Source organism: Eleutherodactylus coqui, chromosome 8 (assembly GCF_035609145.1).
Source record: "Eleutherodactylus coqui strain aEleCoq1 chromosome 8, aEleCoq1.hap1, whole genome shotgun sequence".
Classification (NCBI taxonomy): Eukaryota; Metazoa; Chordata; class Amphibia; order Anura; family Eleutherodactylidae; genus Eleutherodactylus; species Eleutherodactylus coqui.
The window spans coordinates 17669323-17688850 of NC_089844.1; the positions used below are offsets into that span (position 1 = coordinate 17669323).

The 19528-nt window shown below is 43.2% G+C and overlaps 1 protein-coding gene across 16 annotated transcripts in view; it reads right to left on the reverse strand.

The window, feature by feature from the left end:
• NEB (nebulin) overlaps positions 1-19528 on the reverse strand; it is a 232032-nt gene that overhangs the window by 78414 nt on the left and 134090 nt on the right. For all 16 annotated transcript variants that reach the window (XM_066575214.1, XM_066575209.1, XM_066575217.1 and 13 more), the window contains 25 exons: positions 18821-19132; positions 18629-18733; positions 17303-17407; positions 16238-16342; positions 14817-14924; positions 14618-14731; positions 13395-13592; positions 13200-13304; positions 10450-10554; positions 10263-10367; positions 10066-10173; positions 9160-9273; positions 8735-8932; positions 8526-8630; positions 8339-8443; positions 7006-7113; positions 5543-5650; positions 5174-5281; positions 4895-4999; positions 4707-4811; positions 4523-4621; positions 4317-4430; positions 2135-2239; positions 1941-2045; positions 135-239 (listed from right to left, as the gene is read on the reverse strand). In XM_066575214.1, the coding sequence (XP_066431311.1) occupies positions 135-239; positions 1941-2045; positions 2135-2239; positions 4317-4430; positions 4523-4621; positions 4707-4811; positions 4895-4999; positions 5174-5281; positions 5543-5650; positions 7006-7113; positions 8339-8443; positions 8526-8630; positions 8735-8932; positions 9160-9273; positions 10066-10173; positions 10263-10367; positions 10450-10554; positions 13200-13304; positions 13395-13592; positions 14618-14731; positions 14817-14924; positions 16238-16342; positions 17303-17407; positions 18629-18733; positions 18821-19132 (3054 nt within the window). The remainder of the gene's footprint in view (positions 1-134; positions 240-1940; positions 2046-2134; positions 2240-4316; positions 4431-4522; positions 4622-4706; positions 4812-4894; positions 5000-5173; positions 5282-5542; positions 5651-7005; positions 7114-8338; positions 8444-8525; positions 8631-8734; positions 8933-9159; positions 9274-10065; positions 10174-10262; positions 10368-10449; positions 10555-13199; positions 13305-13394; positions 13593-14617; positions 14732-14816; positions 14925-16237; positions 16343-17302; positions 17408-18628; positions 18734-18820; positions 19133-19528) is intronic.

The following is a 19528-nucleotide window of genomic DNA, read 5'->3' on the forward strand; positions in this document are numbered from 1 at the left end:
AGTGGTTGTATATATGTCCTGTATAGATGGAGGGAAGACCCTGTGAGTTGCTCTAGTGGGCCCGAGGGACCCCAGTCCTTTGTTGTATATTGACTTATATAGACATTTGTATGATAGACTGTAGCGTCACTTACATCACTGGCGTTAAGGTAGGCCTTCTTGGCTCGCAGTATGATGGGAGTATCGGCTACTGCGGTGTATTTGTGCTTCAGCTTTTCATATTGTGCTTTGTATTTTTTCTGAAAAACAAGAAGCAAAAAGTCAGCGAACAGAAGAAGAAAAGTAGAAAACTTTTAACAATGATGTTTTTCGAAGCTGCTTCATTTTTCTTCTAGATGCACTGAAGCGGACAGATGACGGCTCCCTCTGAAGTATGCCGCTATAGCTGTGGGATCTGACTGATACTTTTTCTTGTCTAGCTTTATCCTTATCTTTGAGCCCAGAGGGTAAGGTTTCGCCTTGTGGAGAGCTCCACCGCGTATTTTCCGCGCAAATTTTGGTCCAGTGAAAAAAGCGCAGCATGTCCCATTTTTTCCGTATTATGGACAGAAAAAGATCATTGAAGTGAATATGCAGTGAAAATGCATGATACATTTGTATTCACTGCGTGTTTATACTGGAAATCAATGGGGCCTATTGTGTTTTTTTTGCGCGCTTGAAATATGCAATGTTCAAGTGTGCAAAAAAATCCACAATATGCGAGGAAGGAATACAAAAAGTAATGCCGGAGCCGAAGCCCATAGGGCTGTAGGTGAAGGCAGGCATGACGGGGTTAACGGGGAGGGAAAGGGTTAAGGAAAGAAGGGGGGCATGCTGGGTAAGGGAGGGGGGGGGGGATTCAGTGGGGGGAAAAAGAGCGCGAAGAGGCAAAGCAGGAGCCAGTCCAGGAAGAAGAGCGGAGAAGACGGACCAGGAGCAGAAAAGTCCTGCCCACCCGCCCAGATGAAATAGTAGTGGGGGGGGGGGGTAAGATGTCATGGCAGCGGGTTGGGGAGGGATCCTTGGTGGTGAATAATTACTAGGTGGGTCTGTCGCATATTGGCTTTGACAGGGGTGGCCCTGCAAACATGGTGTGTGGGGCTGGTCTGAGTATGGCTAGCGGGCCTCGGGGTCGGGAGGAAAGGCGACTCGAGGATAGTTGGCGAGCCCCCGAGTCAGGTGATTGTAGACGGGAGGCGTGGTTCGTGGGGAAATAGGGTATCCCGAGTCCGAGGGTAGGCGACGGGAGGCAGTTTCACCTATTTCCCATGGTTGGTGAGGCGACAGACCTAGGGGGGGCGCCAAGGATCTCTCCCAAAATAGTTTTATCATTAGGGTTGAAGAGTTGTATGTTTATTGTTGTGTTTGTTTTAATAAATTGGCTGCTGTGGCCCAAAAATTATCCAAAAAAGAAAAGTTGTTGGTGATTATTTTAGTATAAGAGGTTAAGGGGGGGAGAGGTTGCAGCAGACGAATCCGGTATACCCAGTCATGCTTCGATCTGTGAATACGCTCTCAGGGCTCATACAGATGAGTGTAGATTTCTGCGCTGCTAGCAGCACACAGAGCACGCTTCTGATGGGAATCTATAGGTTCCTATAGGAGCCTTCACATGGAGGTTGTTAGATACGTGAAACTCCGCGCACCGAACAAAAGATAGGACATGCAAGTGCGAGGAGGGGGCAGAGCTAGGACATGACCTATCTGTGCTGCGTGCTTTCCATTGGCTCCTATGTGAACGGGGAAGCTCGCACCTCGGATCGTGTGAACCGGCTAGTTCAGGGAGCTTGAAGCAGCCCGTTCACGCGATCTTCATAGCGCTGTCTGCAGCAAGCTTTTCTCACTGCTAGCATCTGCATGAGCCCTCATAGTAAGCACTATAGGTCCCGGAATACCCCTTTAAACATAAATTAGGATCCAATACGGATCTATTAGATGATTTCTCATTCTTGAGGTCTTACCTCGCTGACCAACTCCTTTACATGCTTGGCCAGTTGGAGGGCTGGAGTCTGTCCATCTGCATGATGGTGGGGTCTTTCTTTAGTTGCCACCTCAGTATACAGGTACTGTGGGGTAAAACAACAACATGTATATCACAGTCATGTGACAACATACATTTGATGCATTGTAAGGGTTAGAAGCACCAAGCTTTTACCGGGCTCCGAATTGCTTGCCCTTGCTTTGCTCTAAGGAAGTCTGGAGTATCCAGGACCGGTGTGTAGATTTGTTTTTGCTGGTTGCCATGTGCCCGGTATACAAACTAAAGACATAGAAGGCATTCTGTATTAATGTACATTCACAAAAATGGAAGGTTTATGAAAAACATGATAATAAACACAAATTGATACTTATACATGTATTATGAAATATAGTAAATTTACCCTTTATGAACTGAAGCCAGTTCGGCTAAGTTTTTGACTCCATTGTTGCATACGGCTGACCAGTGCGCTCGATAAGAAGTGAGTGTTAACCAGTTCCAGTACCCAATGAGAACAGGGCAGCCATGCTGTACCGTCAACTGCGAGTCTGTACAAGCTTGTAACCGCCAAGCACGTTGGCTTCAGTAAAGAATTGTGATAATTGAACTTTCTGCGTCTGTCCATATGCTCCTAAGGATGGATGGACCTCGTGGTTCTGCGGCACATAGTCCCAGTAGAAGGTGATATTCGAATGACTGTACATGACTGGGCCCGGTCCACAAGAGCTGCGCTGGCTCCTAGACGTGGTACCTAGAGGAGGATCATCCTATATGATGTCCATAGGCCTTAAGAGCGCATATGGAAAGAGCAACGTTGTCAAGATCAGTTAACCCCTTTAAGCAAATGAAGAACGAGGAAAGAACAACCTTATATTGTATCAAAAAGTAAATTATTTTGCTTTAATTTAAAAAAAAAAAGTAAATTATTTTCTTGGAGCTCGAAATTTGACATTTTCAAATGATACATTAACTGGAGGTCCAACGTTTTTGGACCACAGCGCAAAATGTACACCGGGGCCCAAACATGGCCAAAATGGGCACACCACCAATTACAAAGTGGATGACAGAAACAACCGGCCTCAGCTGAGCTACGCCATTTCTATAACTTCCGTAGAAGTCAATGGGAGTCAAGCAAACACTGTAGGATAGAGCGTGAAGCTGTTTCTGCTGCTCCGCAGTTATGGAGATAGCGTGGCTTGCTGCACTGTTTGCATGAAAATCAGGGGTGTAACTATAGAAGATGCAGGGGATGCGGTTGCACCCGGGCCCAGGAGCCTTAGGGGGGCTATAAGGTCTCTCTTCTCTAAATTGGGAGCCCAGTACTATGAAAAAAGCATTATAGTTGGGGGCCCTATTACATATTTTGCATCGGGGCCCGGAAGCTTCAAGTTACGCCTCTGATCACAATCATTGATTTCTATGAGAATTATGAAAACAGTGTGCTGCAAGGTGCTTAGCTATTTCCATCCTCGTAACCAACCCCCGGCCACCGATTTCAGAGTGGATGGGTGTGGCGAGAGCCCTAACTGAAGATAAGTGTGGGTTCCAGAAGTGGGACTTGAACCTGTCAAACTTTTATGGCAAATCATGAGGACATGCCATACAATTTTGTGATAGGAATACCCCTTAAAAGGAGGTGGACACTTTATAGACATATATGTTTTAAAGATGTGCTAGAAATCGTGTAATGAGACACTTACTTATAGCCTCCTGTCTTCAGAGACCCGTGATAATGCCCCTGTGAGAAGCCCCGCACCCTTTCTTCTGCACTGCACTAACAGCATTGCCATTCTAAGCATGAGCACTAATGGAGGGACATGTGACCAGACCCATCCAAAAATGACCTCCATCAAAAGAAAGAGCACACAGAACCATGTGTTAGTCTCCTGTGCCATGTTATTTAATGGAGGCCAAGTCTGGTCATCTGCTCCTCCACCAGCGGCCATGTTCAGGATGGCAACAATGAGCGGGCAGTACATAGAAAAGCGAGCGGGGGTTCTCACAGAGGTATCTGCGCTGCTCTGAAGGTATAAGTAAGTACCTCACTGCATGGCTTCTAGCCCAACTTTAAAATCTTTAAAGTGGCAGACCCCTTTAATGTTCTAGCATGTATAATTACTACGCATGATGGCATATATTACATTTCAGGCACTTCATCGAATGAGGTAGTTTTGCACAGTTTCCATATATTACGGTATAAGTTCTATAGTAGTTTATTGTGCCCATATGCCACTCCCATATTGTACTTCAATGAGCTACCCATGGAATACAGGCCTGCTTGGGAATGCCATCTCTGTGCTCCGTCACTGTCTTTAAGCTTCAATGGAAACAAAAACTTGTATTAATATAAGGTCCTTGCCTGGCTCAGATGTGTCTTCAGCTCCTGGACAGTTCGGTATTCAGGAGTATCCAGGACCACATGGTATCCCCGATCCAACATGTTCTTGGCAGGTGTGGTGTAATAGTGGTGGGACTGATAAAGCCAACACATAAAAGTATGTTAGGATGACAGTAGTGGTAATAACTATTACAAGTGGACTATATGAAGTAAGAATTTGCACCTACCCAGAGTTTGCGGAGCTCACGTGCCCTCACCATATCCGGAGTGTCGTACAAGAAGCAGCCAAGGCCTTTCAGCCACTGTAAGTCTTCCTTGTACTTATTCTAGTGGATACAATTAGACATGGTTAATGAACATGTGGATAACATTCATGAGATATCTGGGACCTCACAGAAGAAAATGACTTACATCACTGGTTATTTCACCAACGTAGCGGCAGTGAATGGTCTGAGGGGTGAATGGCTGGGAGATCAAGTGACCTTGGAGTCTGTGGTAATCGGCTTTGTACACCAACTGAAAGACAAATGAAGGACATATGAAGATTTCTGGGTTTGCTGTACCTAGGGAGGCCATGACTGCCTTTCCTAATAACCTACATCACTAATAGCTTCCTGTGTGGCTTTGACTTGGCGTATTTCTGGCGTATCGGGAGTGGTGTGGATCTTATCCTTCTGCTTGTGGTACAGCTGTCTGTAGAGCCTCTGAAATACAAGACAGACAATAGGACAATGTAAAAAAGTTTTAGAGTTTGTTCAATATGGTATTAATAGGGTATTGTGACTTAATAGAGGGGGCGTCCCTCGCTCAGGAGCCTTCAAGGTTTCATTTTTCTATTAAAAAAAAAACCTGTGAAATGTTGGATATAAATGTTTTACCTCATTAGTGGCGTTATTGACTTTCCTTAAGTTGACAAGGCTGACGTTGTCTGGAGGAAGAGTGTAAGACTTGGCCTTCACGTGTTCATAGAGTTCTCTGTACTTCAGCTGTGTTCATTGACAACAAAAAAAAAGAGGGTTAAAATAAGATTGTCTTCTTTTCAGGATCAACATCCTCAGTCGGCTTCATATCACAGAAATCGGGGGGCAGGATCAGGGGACAACTGTTATCACATATATATTAACTGAATATCAATGCCAGTGTACATGTGAACTGTAGATGAACATATCAGACAGGCACACGTTGGGACGGGGCTGCAAGTAGGAAATGAGCAAAACAACAATGTTACAAAGAGTACTATTACTTACATCACTGCCGATGAGTTGAGCTTTCTTGGCCTGTACGATCAATGGGGTGTCTTTTGGAAGATTATAACCTTTAGGCAGGGATTTGATGGTAGCATCACGATATAGACTCTGTATAAAAAGGGATATACAGAAAGTTATTAAGTCTATCTATCCAATATGTGTTTCTATCTATCTATCTATCTATCTATCTATCTATCTATCTATCTATCTCATATCTATCTATCTCATATCTATCTATCTCATATCTATCTATCTATCTATCTATCTATCTATCTATCTCATATCTATCTATCTATCATATCTATCTATCTCCTATCTATCTATTTATCTATCTATCTATCTCCTATCTATCTATTTATCTATCTATCTATCTCATATCTATCTATTTATCTATCTCCTATCTATCTATCTCCTATCTATCTATCTAATATCTATTTATCTATCTATCTATCCATCCATCTATCCCATATCTATCTATCTATCTCATATATATCTATCTATCCCATATCTCTCTCTCTATCTATCTATCTATCTATCCCATATCTATCTATCTATCTATCTCATATCTATCTATCTATCTATCTATCTATCTATCTATCTATCTATCTATCTCATATCTATCTATCTCATATCTATCTATCTCATATCTATCTATCTCATATCTATCTATCTATCCATCTATCTCATATCTATCTATCTATCTATCTATCTCATATCTATCTATCTATCTCATATCTATCTATCTATCTATCTCATATCTATCTATCTAATATCTATCTATCTATCTATCTATCTATCTCATATCTATCTATCTATCTCATATCTATCTATCTATCTATCTATCTATCTATCTATCTATCTCATATCTATCTATCTCATATCTATCTATCCATCTATCTCATATCTATCTATCTATCTATCTATCTATCCATCTATCTCCTATCTATCTATCTATCTATCTCATATCTATCTATCTATCTATCTATCTCATATCTATCTATCTAATATCTATCTATCTATCTCATATCTATCTATCTATCTATCTATCTCATATCTATCTATCTCATATATATCTATCTAATATCTATCTATCTATCTTATATCTATCTATCTATCTATCCATCTATCTCATATCTATCTATCTATCCATCTCATATCTATCTATCTATCTATCCATCTCATATCTATCTATCTATCCATCTCATATCTATCTATCTATCTATCTATCTATCTATCTATCCATCTCATATCTATCTATCTATCCATCTCATATCTATCTATCTATCCATCTCATATCTATCTATCTATCCAACTCATATCTATCTATCTATATCATATCTATCTAATATTATCTTCCAACATTATCTACAAATATGTCCCCTTTCCCTACAAGGCCGTATAGTATAGTAACAGTATATATGTATTTCCCGGGTTACTATAACATATCCTAGAGCTGCACTCACATCACTGCGTATCTTGTTGGCATTGCTGGCTCTGTCCAGTTCCACGTTGTTTGTGGTTGATGTAACTTTTCCTCTAACATTCGTCTCATAATCGGTGTGATACACAACCTACGGGACAGAACACCATCGTTAGTACATTTTACATTTCCCATTCAGTATAAATAGTACCGGCAATATAAAACACAAGACCTGCAAAACGTCTAAGAGAGGATATTGTGTGCAAAAACTGACAGTCAATAGTCCTAAATAGGCAAATGCAATACCGTTTGTGGTGATGGAGAGCTACTACAGCTTAGAGGGTGATGAATGAAACATTTCCATATGAAAGTATGGAACAATGTGTAAAGTGGAAGGATCATTCCCAAAGGCCTGGCTCCTTCATCTGCAGTTCAACTACTCCCAAAAGGGCAATGGCTTCGATTTCTACTGTCTGGTATTGAGGGTCCAGTAGCCCCTCATAGAAAGGAGAGTATTATAATGTACCTAATTGGATTACATTTTGCTCGGCGGTTCTTTCGGACTTTCTGGCACTGACTTGGCTTGTTTGATTTTGCTGTTCGCTCCACCAATCTACGGTTACTCTGGGGACACAATCTATTGTAGCAGCAAAGGTCATATCCCTTAATCAGGGGATAAAGGGTGAACACCTACAGTCCATAGGTGCTGCTAACCAAAGAAGGCAGCGCAAAGACACACTGTGGACAGACAACTCCTCCCTTGACGGACACGTAGCAGAACAACCGGCCTATACGGAAGCTATGGATCTAGTCCTAAGGGCATGGTTGTTGTGCATATAATTCAGGGCCTTGAAGTCCATGAATCAGCTGAACATCACCAGGTAATATTGTCTACCCTGAAATCTCAGTCAAGTGTTTCTTCCTGAAACGTTGAAAAAGCCATCTCCACGAGCACTTAGAGTCATTCCCAAAGGTGCAAGTAAGGATGATACTCTCGCTTCCTGACCTGCAAGTCCCTGAAGATCTATTCCCCAAAGGACAACACCCTCAATTTCTATTGTCTGATCATGAGTGTCTAGAAGCCCTGCGTAGAAGGGCAGGAACTGTAATTCTGATATTGAATTACTCTTTGCTCGGGCGTTCTGGTACCAACTCTTGGCTTGTTTGACTTTGCTGCCTGTCTCCTGCAATGACCGGCTACTGTGGGGATGCAATCTGGGTATTGTAGCAGCGAAGACCATATCCCTTAATCAGGGGTTAATGGGTGAAAACCTGCAGTCCCTAAGTACTGCTAACTAGAGAAGCCACCACAAATTGTGGACTCCCTTAAAGGAAACATGACTACTGTGTTATATGTTATGAAATGAATGACTTACATCACTGCTCTGTTTCCCGCTGGTGACGGCTTGAAGATAAAGTGGCGTCTCCATAACTGAGCTGTAAGTCTTCTTCATCTCTTCAGCTTTAGCTTTGTATTTGTACTGAAAAAAAATGTTTTTGTTGCTTTTAATATTCCTTTTGTATATACGCAACATAGCACCCCGCCCAGGGCATTGCACTTACATCACTGCGGAGGTTATACGCATGCTTGGCATGTAGGATCTCAGGTGTATCCCAAACAAAGCAGCCCAATCCTTTCAGCCAATGGAGGTCATCTTTATAGACAATCTAGAAGGGAAGAATGACCAAGACCAAAAAGAACAAGTTAATATTCCATCAAATGGATCCCAAGAATGTAATCCTTGAAGGACATTCGGGTGAACCGCACTTACATCACTCAACTGATCGTTGACTTTGCGGGCATGGACGTAGAGCTGGAGGTCGGGGAGGCAGATCCATTCATGGAGATACTTCCTGTAGTTAATCTCACTGACTTTATCTTGTGTTTCCCGGGCGGCGATGATCTCCAACATGTCAGGAGCAATGTGAATCTTTGACTTGTTCTTCTCATAGGTCGATCGGTACAAACGCTATAAGAACATTGGAGAAAAATAGCTGCTGAGTATAATATCCAGTTATACATGGGAGGTTATGTGGAGCTTGGTGACTTGTATCTAATATAATGAAGCTATCATACTCCACAGTTCTGGGTATACAGCAACTATGCAAACCCATACTACACCGAACAGTGTGCATAAATAGTGATATATAGCTTTACAGACCTGATAAAACCGCAACCGAATTTGAGAATACTCACATCCAGGGGAAGCTTGCCCACTCTGAGGCATCGTGCCGTCGCTGGATCATCCTGAATACCTTTTGGTAGAGTGTATATCGCCTTAAACTTCTCATATTCTTCGCGGTACTTCGACTAGACAAGACAATAATGGCTATTGAATTACAAATATGGTCAAGAATAACAACTTTTAAAAGATTTGATTTAACCCCTTAGTGACCCCTCTGACGCAGCGCCGGAGGATCGCTACTTTACCAAAGTGATGGGAGGTGTTTTTGCTCGCCTCTGCATAGATTGCCCAAATGACATGACAATTTTTTAAAAAGGTTTTTCCACTGCAGCACAATAAAAACCCTTTATTTTGAAAAAAATAATTATATATACTTGCACCGCTGTATTTAAAATTCCATAGCTTTTTTATTTTTCCATGGACGAAGCCCTGTGAGGGCTTATTTCTTTCCGCGACGGGCTGTAGCTTTTAGTGATACCATTTGGGGGTACATATGGCTTTTTTGATTACTTTTATCATGTTCTTTTAAGAGGTGAGATTGACAAAAAAAGGCTATTTATTTTGCCTAGCAACCCATTGGCCCCCTGCGATTATATATAGCAGAGGGCCGATTACGTTACAGAGGGAGCACCCTCCCTCTGTGAACCCTTTATATGCCATGATCAATATAGATCATAGCATGTATGGGATTAATAACGGGGATCGGTGTTCTTTTCACTGATCCCTACAGTTGAAGCAGGAGGCCAGCTGTCAGTCACAGCCGACTCTCACTGTGGATGCAGCAGGCTCAGCTTCTGAGCCCAACCCATTCAGGACATAAGCTTATGTCCTAGGGAAGCAACAGCTTCCCAGCCAGAACATAAGTTTACATCCTGTGGTGGGAAGGGGTTAAGAAAGTTTTGGAGACATGTCCTTACTTTGCTGGGAAGATGCTTATTCTGCTTAGCAAGGGCCAAGTCAACTGTGTCCGCTGGAAGCTGGTAGCTCGTGGCTTTGATGGTATCCCAGGATTTCTTGTAGGCGTTCTAAGGGATAAAGCACATTTTATTGTTTCCCATGATTCACTCCTCCACCTTCATCCATCACACTCATTACTGTATATCAGAGTACATACACTGCTGTAAAGACTCTTCAGATTCTGGGAACGGTCGTAATCTACGGTTTCCAGGACGGTTGTGTACTTGTCCTTGTTCTTGTGGAAGTCCTCTTTGTACTTGCGCTAATTTGGAGAGAATGATACAAATGATGATGAGATTCGTGGATCAGAAATGAATGTTAATTCCAACTGATCCGATACTCACATCGCTGGCAATGATGCCACCCTGGACAGCCGTGACATACACTGGGGTATCGGTGACAACGCTGTAGTTCTTAAAGTTTTCTTTGCCAGAATGGGTGTATTTGTTCTAAAAAAAAAGAGACAAAAATATGAAAGAATCTTTGAAAAATTGCAAAAAAACAAATGCAATGTTTCATGGGCAGCAAATAAATTCATCAGGATACTTTGGAGTGTGGGAGGAAACAAACACTGAGAGAACATTATGCAAACTTCGTGCAGAGATTGTCCTTAGTCGGATTCGAACCCAGGATCGCAGTGTGGAAAAGCAACAGCCAGGGGCTTAATGATCATAATTGCAGGGCCTGGGGGGAGGGGAGAAGGGGTCCATCCGGATATCTAGGTAAGCTCCAATTTCATTTTGTACCTGTGTCCTTAGGATTCTATGTACTCATACAAAACTAAGGTGGCTGGAGGAGCAGGCTGGCTGCCCGGCTACTTACATAGCTGGGACTCTGAAGCTGTCTGGTATTTGGGAGGTGCAGGCAACGTGATGAGATCACTGCATTGCACCCCCTGCTCTGGGCTACAAGTGGAGGATCCGATTGATGGTCATGGGAAAGGATTTGGGTACGCTGCAGGTTCTTTTTATTTCATTTGACACAATTGGTGCACTATTACTATGTGAGGGCAATGGGGACAATATTACTGTACAAGGGCACAATGGGGAAACTGTTACTATATTGGGGCACTATTGCTATATGAGGACACAATGGAGGCACTATTACTATATGGGGTTGTTATCACAATATGGATGGAGCATGCAAAAAAATGGGCAATGTTATTACATGGGGGCATAAAAGGAAATGAATACTGTATGGGAGCGCAATAGAGGGATCCATTACTATTTGATGCACTATGGATGATGTATTTGTGTACAGTTGGAAAAAGGTGAGTATTTAAAGGGGTTGTCCAGCTGTAAACTGCTGATGGCCCATCAGCAGGATAGGTCATTAATAGGAGCCCAACGGGGTTCTGTTGCCAGAGATCCCCACCAATAAGCTGTCAACTGTGCCTGTCTGTGTTTGCACTGAGTTGAAACGTGTACACTAAGTGGATTTCTACAGGAAGCAGACGGCTCCATTCCCACTGCAGTGGTCAGGCTTGGTATTGCAGGTCCAGCTCACATTGAAGTACATTGGAACTTGGCCTGCAATACCAAGTCTGGACACTGCATAGGAGACAAAGCTGTCTGCTTCCTGCAGATATCAGCTCCATTGTATGAACACACCAACCCAGCAAACAGCTGATGGGCAAATATTCCGGGTGGCAGATCCCCACCATTCTATTACTAATAGGCCATCAGTAGTTACCAACTGGACAACCCCTTTAACTGTACTATAGTTACTTATAAGGACTATATAGGGGCACAATGAAGACATTATTACTATACAGGTATGGGGGCCCAGTGGAGGCACTATTACTATATAGGGCACAATTACAACATGGGAAAACCAAATGAGCAATATTGCTACGAAGTGACACAATGTAGGCACTATTTCTATGTAGGGCGCTATTACTGTGTGGAAACACAAGGGAGACGCTAAGGGCTCGTTCACACGGCCATATTTACTCCACGAATTACATGCATATGCAGTGAAGAGAACCCAATGATTTCAAACGGTTCATTCACAAATGAGTATTTTTCACACAACTTTCGGTTGTGTACTGAAATAGGCCAAAGAAGTAAATGGACACCAGAAACCTGCATATTCACTGCGTATATGTGCAATAAAACAAGAGGCTCAAAATGCAGGGTGAGGTCATTTTCAGTCGCTTATATACGCAATGTATTTACATGACCAAAACCCACATCCAGCCGTATGAACGAGCCCTAATACTGTATGGGGCACAATGGGGGGATCTATCACTGTGTGGGACCTATTACTAGTGGGGCACGAAAAGATGCATACTATTAAACCAAGGAGCACTATTGCTGTTGGACGCATTATAGATGAAGTATTTGTATACAGTTGGGGAAAGGTGAGGATTTAAAGGCGTTGGCTGCCCTCTTTTTAACTGATGATCAATCCTCTAAATAGGTCATCAGTAGTTGATGGATGGGGGTCTGCCGCTCAGGATCCTCATCCATCAGCTGATCATCCAGCCTACAGTCCAGTGCATTAGGCTGGACCGTGTCATCAGCGGATATGGGAGGAAATCAATGGGAGTCTTGTGCTACTATGGCAATTCCGACTTCTCTGCTGGTCAGGACTGGATGTGATGTCATAACCAATGGGAGCGACGGCAATGCTGGCACTTTCTGCAGTGACTGCTGCTGACAGCAGGGCGGACAATCAGCTGATGGATGGGGGGGGGGGTGCCAATCAGTAGACCCCTGTCCATCAACTACTTATGACCTATACAGAGGATAGGTCATCAGTTAAAAGAAGGGCATACTTCTAGGCGCTGTAGACCAATATATACATATCTTATCTGTATTATTTTAGCTTTCGGGGAGCATCTTTATAGACTGAAGCTATGCCACTGGGACCCATGCATTCTGGCAACAAATTGTGGGGAGACGCAGATTCAAAATTTGCCCTGGGGCTCATAGAACTCAAGTTACATCTCTGATAACCTTGCTAGCCACTCAGTCACCACAATGGATCATAAAACTCTTCTATATCATGTGACAAGCCTTGGCAAATAATAAATAATTGGCGGGTAGCAATTTACTAATTTGGAAAGCTATAAGTCTCATACAAGACTCACTTGGCTCTGAAGATCATAAGACTTCTTAGCCAGTAAGATTTCCGGAGTGTCCCACACATAGCAGCCGATGCCCTTCAGCCACGTTAGGTCTTCTTTGTAGAGAACCTGGAAAGAAATCAAACAACAATCAATTCAATTAAATAATGAAAAAAATTAGGACAACTATTTTCATAAAGGAATCGAGTTCCTCCGTACATCGCTCAAGATCTCGTGGGCTTTTTTGGCGTGAATGACTCCCTTTTCATCGGGTAGACATGTCCATTCATGGAGGTAACGGCGATATTCGATGTCACTAAGGATATGCTGGCATCTCTTGGCAACGACGTTGTTGATCATGTCACTTGGAATAGAAATCTTGGTCTTGTTGTCTTCATAATTCTTCTTGTAGGCCAGCTAAGAAGAAAAAAATGTAAAAATTTAGCTTTTGAAGTTTACAATGTGATTACAGTGAGATGTAAGACCTCTGTTCTAAAGGAAACGAATACATCTGTCTGGGGTGACTTAGTGAATCCTGCACTGAGCAGGGGGTTGGAACCGATGACCCTGGAGGTCCCGATGACCCTGGAGGACCCGATGACCTTGGAGGACCTGATGACCCTGGAGGTCCCCTCCAACTCTACCAGTCTATAAACTAATAGTTGATCCTCCTCCCTCCCCTCTCCCTGCAGTCTGACCTCTACAGACTTCACATGAAATTACAATAACATTCTTCCATATACGTCAATCCGACATTACAACATACTTCCAGGTGCTTGTAAAACAAATCTTTGTAGTTGTAAAGAAAATTGGGGGCACATTTCCTTTAAAGGGGTAGTACCGAGATTGCTGATCGATGGGGGTCTCACTAATTAGACCCCGCTGATCCCAAGAATGGGCGTCCCTCGTGTGCTCCATCCTCCTCACTGCGGGATTATTGCACCCCCTGTGGGGAGGAGGAGAATGAATGGAGCGCTGGTCGTGCAAGTGCTTTACTTTCAATGTGACTGCGGAGGCACTCGAGCCGCACCCGCGCAGGGATTTCTATCAGCCCTAGTGAAATGAATGGAGTGCTGACAGGGCATGCTCGGCGAGTGCTCCCTTCATGCTGACATAACTGCAGGGGGACTAGAGACCCCAACAGTGACTGGCAGAACAGGACATGGGAGTCCCATTCTCTAGATCGTTGGGGGTCTCAGCAGTGAGACTCTCACTGATCAGCAACTTATCCCCTATCCTTTGGATGGGGAATAACTTGCAATCTTCATACTACCCCTTTAAGGCTGGAGCAAGATGACTAGTTTCTACAGCTCATTAGTACATCACATAAACTGACTGATTTGGGATAAAATGAAGTAACTGGAAAAATGTCATGTGACCAGATTTTGTCTAATTCAACATAATTTCTGCAATCCCAAAAGCTACAGAAAACGTCAACTTACTATACTCTTCATCTTCTGGAAAGCCAATGAGTGCACCACGCTGGGGAAGTCAGTGATATGGGTGCCAGCAAGATAGTGGCCCTTCTCCTTTTCATAATGTTGTTTGTACTTTAGCTGTCAATCAAAATTGATAAATTATTTAGTGTTTTGTAAGAATAGAAGAAAAAGACGTGAGACGCATATTAAAGGCGAAACATACCTCACTGGAAACAAGCCTGGCGTGCTTGGCGCCAACGATGGGTATATAGCTGGCGTCCAGCTGGTAGCTCAGTGCTTTAGTGCTATCCCAGGAGTCCTTGTACAATTTCTGAGAGAAAGGAAATAAGAATCAACAAGTTCTACTAAAGGAAGACAACTGAAGAAAAGAGTAATCCTATATGATCCCCTTGGCAGCACGCACAGGCCGAGCTGATGAGCAATAACTGCTTCACGCCTGATGAAAAAGACAAAAACATTGTCCCCAATGTACCTCCAAATATTTTTTGGTTTGAGATTTTTGTATGATATACGCCGAATGGCCACTTTATTAGACACTCCCCATCTAGTAGCGCGTTGGACTCCTTTGGCCTTCAGAGCCGCAGTAATTCGTCGTGGTGTAGATCCCACTCTGCAGGACTATCGGCCCCTGCGGACAGGAAGCTTCTTGTATTTGCAACAGATTAGATGGCGCTGCTAACATGTTCCGACCAACTGACAAGAAGGGGTCAGAGATTCATGCTGCTTGCGCCAAATTTTCACCCTCCCATCAGTATGATGAAATGGAAATCTGGGTCCATCTGACCAGGAGATGTTTTGCCACTGCTCAGTGATACAAGTTTTGCGCTCTTTTGCCCACTGGAGTCTTTTTTGTTTCTCTTAGACACAGCAGCGCTGGAACTGGTCGTCTGCTGTTATATCCCATCCGTGCGGAGGAACGGCGAGTTGTGCGTTCGGACACGTTAGTTGGAGCTCCAGCATTGTATTCAGCTGACTGTGCAGCCTGTTGGTCAGAACAATTCCTGACATCCTCCTCCGACCCCTTTCAGGGATGAGTTGTTTCCGTCCACAGGATCCCCTTTCCCTGGATGTTTTCCTTGATCACACCATCCTCTATATACTCTCCGCACTGTTAGACACACACAACCCCCCCCCCCTCCCATCCCCGCGTTTGCCAGTGAAATTCTGGCTCCGGCTAGTCTAGCACTGATGACCGGCCTCGTTGGAAGTCGCTCCGATCGCTGGATTTTGCAGTTTAATGTGGATTCACACTGAAACTGATCCTAAGAAAACTTCTCACGTGATTTTATGCTTCGGGGTCACGGGGAGAATTATCATACAGGGAAGTGCTAATCGTGAGAGGGCCGGGGTCTAACAATGTGGCCATTCCATGGATACTTTTAGTACAGCAATGGAAATGTCTCACAATTCTGATGATGTGAAAGAATATAGGAGTAGGTGTGAGGCAAATAATCAAAAACAGGATAACACAAAATGCAAAAATGTCAATAAATTCCGTCAGAATGTAATGGGCATTAAAAAAGTGGGCCAGGGTATCTGTAATTGGTGAGGGTAGGATAGTATTAACCAGTATCCAGTGTTTATATGGAAGAGCAGAGTTCCTGTCCATCATGTAGTACTTACATCACTGGCCAGTTTGGACATTTCCTTAGAATGTTGGGTTACAGGAGTTTCTGCAGAGCCGATATAATGGCCTTTCTCCAAATTGAAGGTTTCTTTGTATTTCAGCTACAAAAGAGAATAAAACAGGATAGATTAGCTACCATAGAGGTTCCCAACCTTTCGCCCTCCGCATGCCACATTCCCCTTCGGGCCTTGGTCAGGAGCCACGGTCAATTAAAAAAATGTTAGCCATATTAAACAGAGATATAACTCATAAACTGCAAACACTTACTAATACTTTCATGTAGAGTTTGCCACACTGGTATCATACGGTACTATATAACAGCATCCAGAAGAGCGCAGTTCATCAAGGTTACCATTTGACTACAATATTGCCAGTGTGGATATTGTATTGTAACCAATGTTTATGGCCATAATTAAAGGCTCCTATGAAGAACCAGAGAAGAGCCGCAGTTGGGAATCACTGCGATCGATCGATCAATAGATAGATGACAGACCTATTGAGCACACTCTATGGTTCCATGGTTAAAATAATAGCCATGCTTAGGGTGTATTCACACTATGTGTAATATCCATTTGGTGTATGCACCAAACAAATCCATAGGGTCCCATTCACCCGACAGATGCCGGAAAAGTGTCCTTTTAAAAGGTGAAATTCCTTTTTCTTAAGCCGATGGAATAGCGCAGTTGATTATACTATTCCATACAGAGACATCCAGTAAAGTAATGTATACTTGCGCCAGATGGAAACCCAAGCCACCTCCGAGCGGTATAGGTTTCTGCTATAATGTACGCTAGTTTCTGGCATAAATGACAGTAAATGTGACAGGCCATGCATGGCCATGACCCCTTGCTCTAGGCCCAATTTCTGATTAAGTGGCCACACCCAATGTAAAACTCCAAGAAGTTGCAATTTTGGCACATGCAACAAAATTGCAACTTTTGTATGCCAGAAAACTGGAAAAATCTGCTAGATCTGAAAATACCCTTATACTTTTCGGCAGGATGTCACATAATTGAAAATAATAAAAAAGAAACAAAATAACTAACGTGGAGAGAACTTACATCACTTTGGTTGACGTTGTTCATCTTTGCAAGCACAATGGCTGGTGGGTCCACCACATGACTGTACTTGGAGAAGTTGTCTTGTGCGTCCTTCTTATAGGCTCTCTAGAAGATAACAACAAGTCATGAGCGATGGCTCCACGCCACTGAGCAACACGCACTTACAGTCATTCATTTCCTCCAGATTGTCAGTTCTGTCATATCCATGCCTCCCAATTGTCTGGGATTTTGAGAGTTGTTCCACTGACCCAGAAGGCAGGAGACATGCCCTGCTCCACCACCAAGCACCCGTTGGCAAACCCCAATTTGCTGTAAGTATCTTTCCACATCCCTCAGGACACAGCGTCACCTGACTCTTTCTCTCTGGCTCTGGACATACTGCGCTCAGCGCTAGAGAGGAGGAAAGAATCAGCTAAGGTAAAGTGGCAACAAAGTCCTCAGGGATGAAGAAACGTGATGGATACTACCAAATGAGGTTTGGGAGGGGGGACTGGTGGTTGGCCAGAGGAACTTATACCCTATTGAGGCCACAGAGGAGAACTACTGAGGGACCACAGAAGGAAGCACTATAAGTTGGTGATATAACTAAGTGGGGCTAAGAGAAGGCATTACAACTACATGGGGCCAGAAAGTGGAGCCACAGAGGGGGAAGTATAGGTATTGGTGCTACAGAGGAAGCACTATAACTTAGTGGCACTACAAAGAGGGCCCTATAACAAAGTAGGGCCACAGAAGGGGCACATTAGTAAGTGGGGCCACAGAGGGCACATTATTACTTTGCGGACCTCTGATTGGGGAGTTACTGAGAGGTTCATTAGGAATAGTGGCAGTATAGGGAGAGTGTGCAGAGATGTGTCTTGACTGGAAGAAGTACTCATAGCGATCTGGACCCAAATCGAGAAGAAATAATGGATGCAACCAATTGAGGAGACATCACCTGTGATCGTTCGAGGTAACTATGCTGTAATCACTATTACTGTGAAGAACTAGGATCTATTATTTAGAGGACTACTAGTAGTGTGTAGGGGGTCACTGAGGAATTCTATAAATGTGAGGGGGCCACTAAGTGGCACTATTGCAGCGAGAGAACAAAAGCTTGTGGCTTAGTGTAAAAGGGGCATGGTCTAACATTTAACACTATGCATGCTGAAAGAATTATCTCTCTTTTTGTTGTTCACTCATAGGGAGGTATGAATATGCCCACTGACCATCTTATTTACGAGGACCACCCTCCTGGAAGACCATGTTTTTCAATGCCATCTTGAGTGATCATCTGAAACTGGTTTTACTCTGTCTTTAAAATTGCATGAAACTGTCGATACGAACCTCATTAACCAGTTCTTGAGCTTTCCTCACTTTATTATGCTCAACAGAGTCTAATGGAACCCATCCGCAACCACGAATCCATTCCAGGTCAGATTTGTAGATACTCTACAGTAAAAAACAATGAGATGAGTCATTGTGGAAGTACATAGAGCACTATATAGTAAAACGTGTAAGAAAGCCTCCATAACTTACATCGCTTTGCAGATCATAAGCCTTTCTGGCTTGTATGCAGTCACTTTGGTCAGGGTGGCATGTCCACTGGTGCAAGTAATGGCGGTAATCAATCTCACTGGCGGCTGCTTGGACTTGCTTGGCTGTTGCGAGGGATACCATGTCAACAGGAATATTGACTTTTGACTTGTGCTTCTGATACGTTTTTTTGTATTCTCTATCGTTCTGGATCAAGTTGGCATGCTTGAACCATTTTAGTTTGGGATCGGCATCAAAATTTGGAACGCCAACATAGTGACCTCTCTGTTTGATGTAATCAGCTTTGTACTTCAGCTAAAAAAGAAATCAAGAACATAAAATAATTAGGAGTAGTATTTAGAATCTAGTTTTGAGAAGTGATATTTCAATGATGAGCACCATATTGTAGTGAAACTTTTTGTTTATGAGATTCACTAGCAACCAGTCAAAGATATACTAACCATGTAGGCAGCTTAGAAGGTCCTATAGCGTTCGATAATACAGGAAGTACCAACTTAGGCTCAACCATTTCACTGGCCCAGGGGCACCCCTATCATGAGGCAACCTGAGACCTCATAGGGTTGGCGAGTTGCCACCCAGAGGGTAATTATTTTTTACCAGTCATATTAATGTACAGTAAAAGATAATTGCCAGCTGGGAGCTGTCCAGGCAGCAATTCGACAGGCATTTTATTCACCCAGTCCACACCTC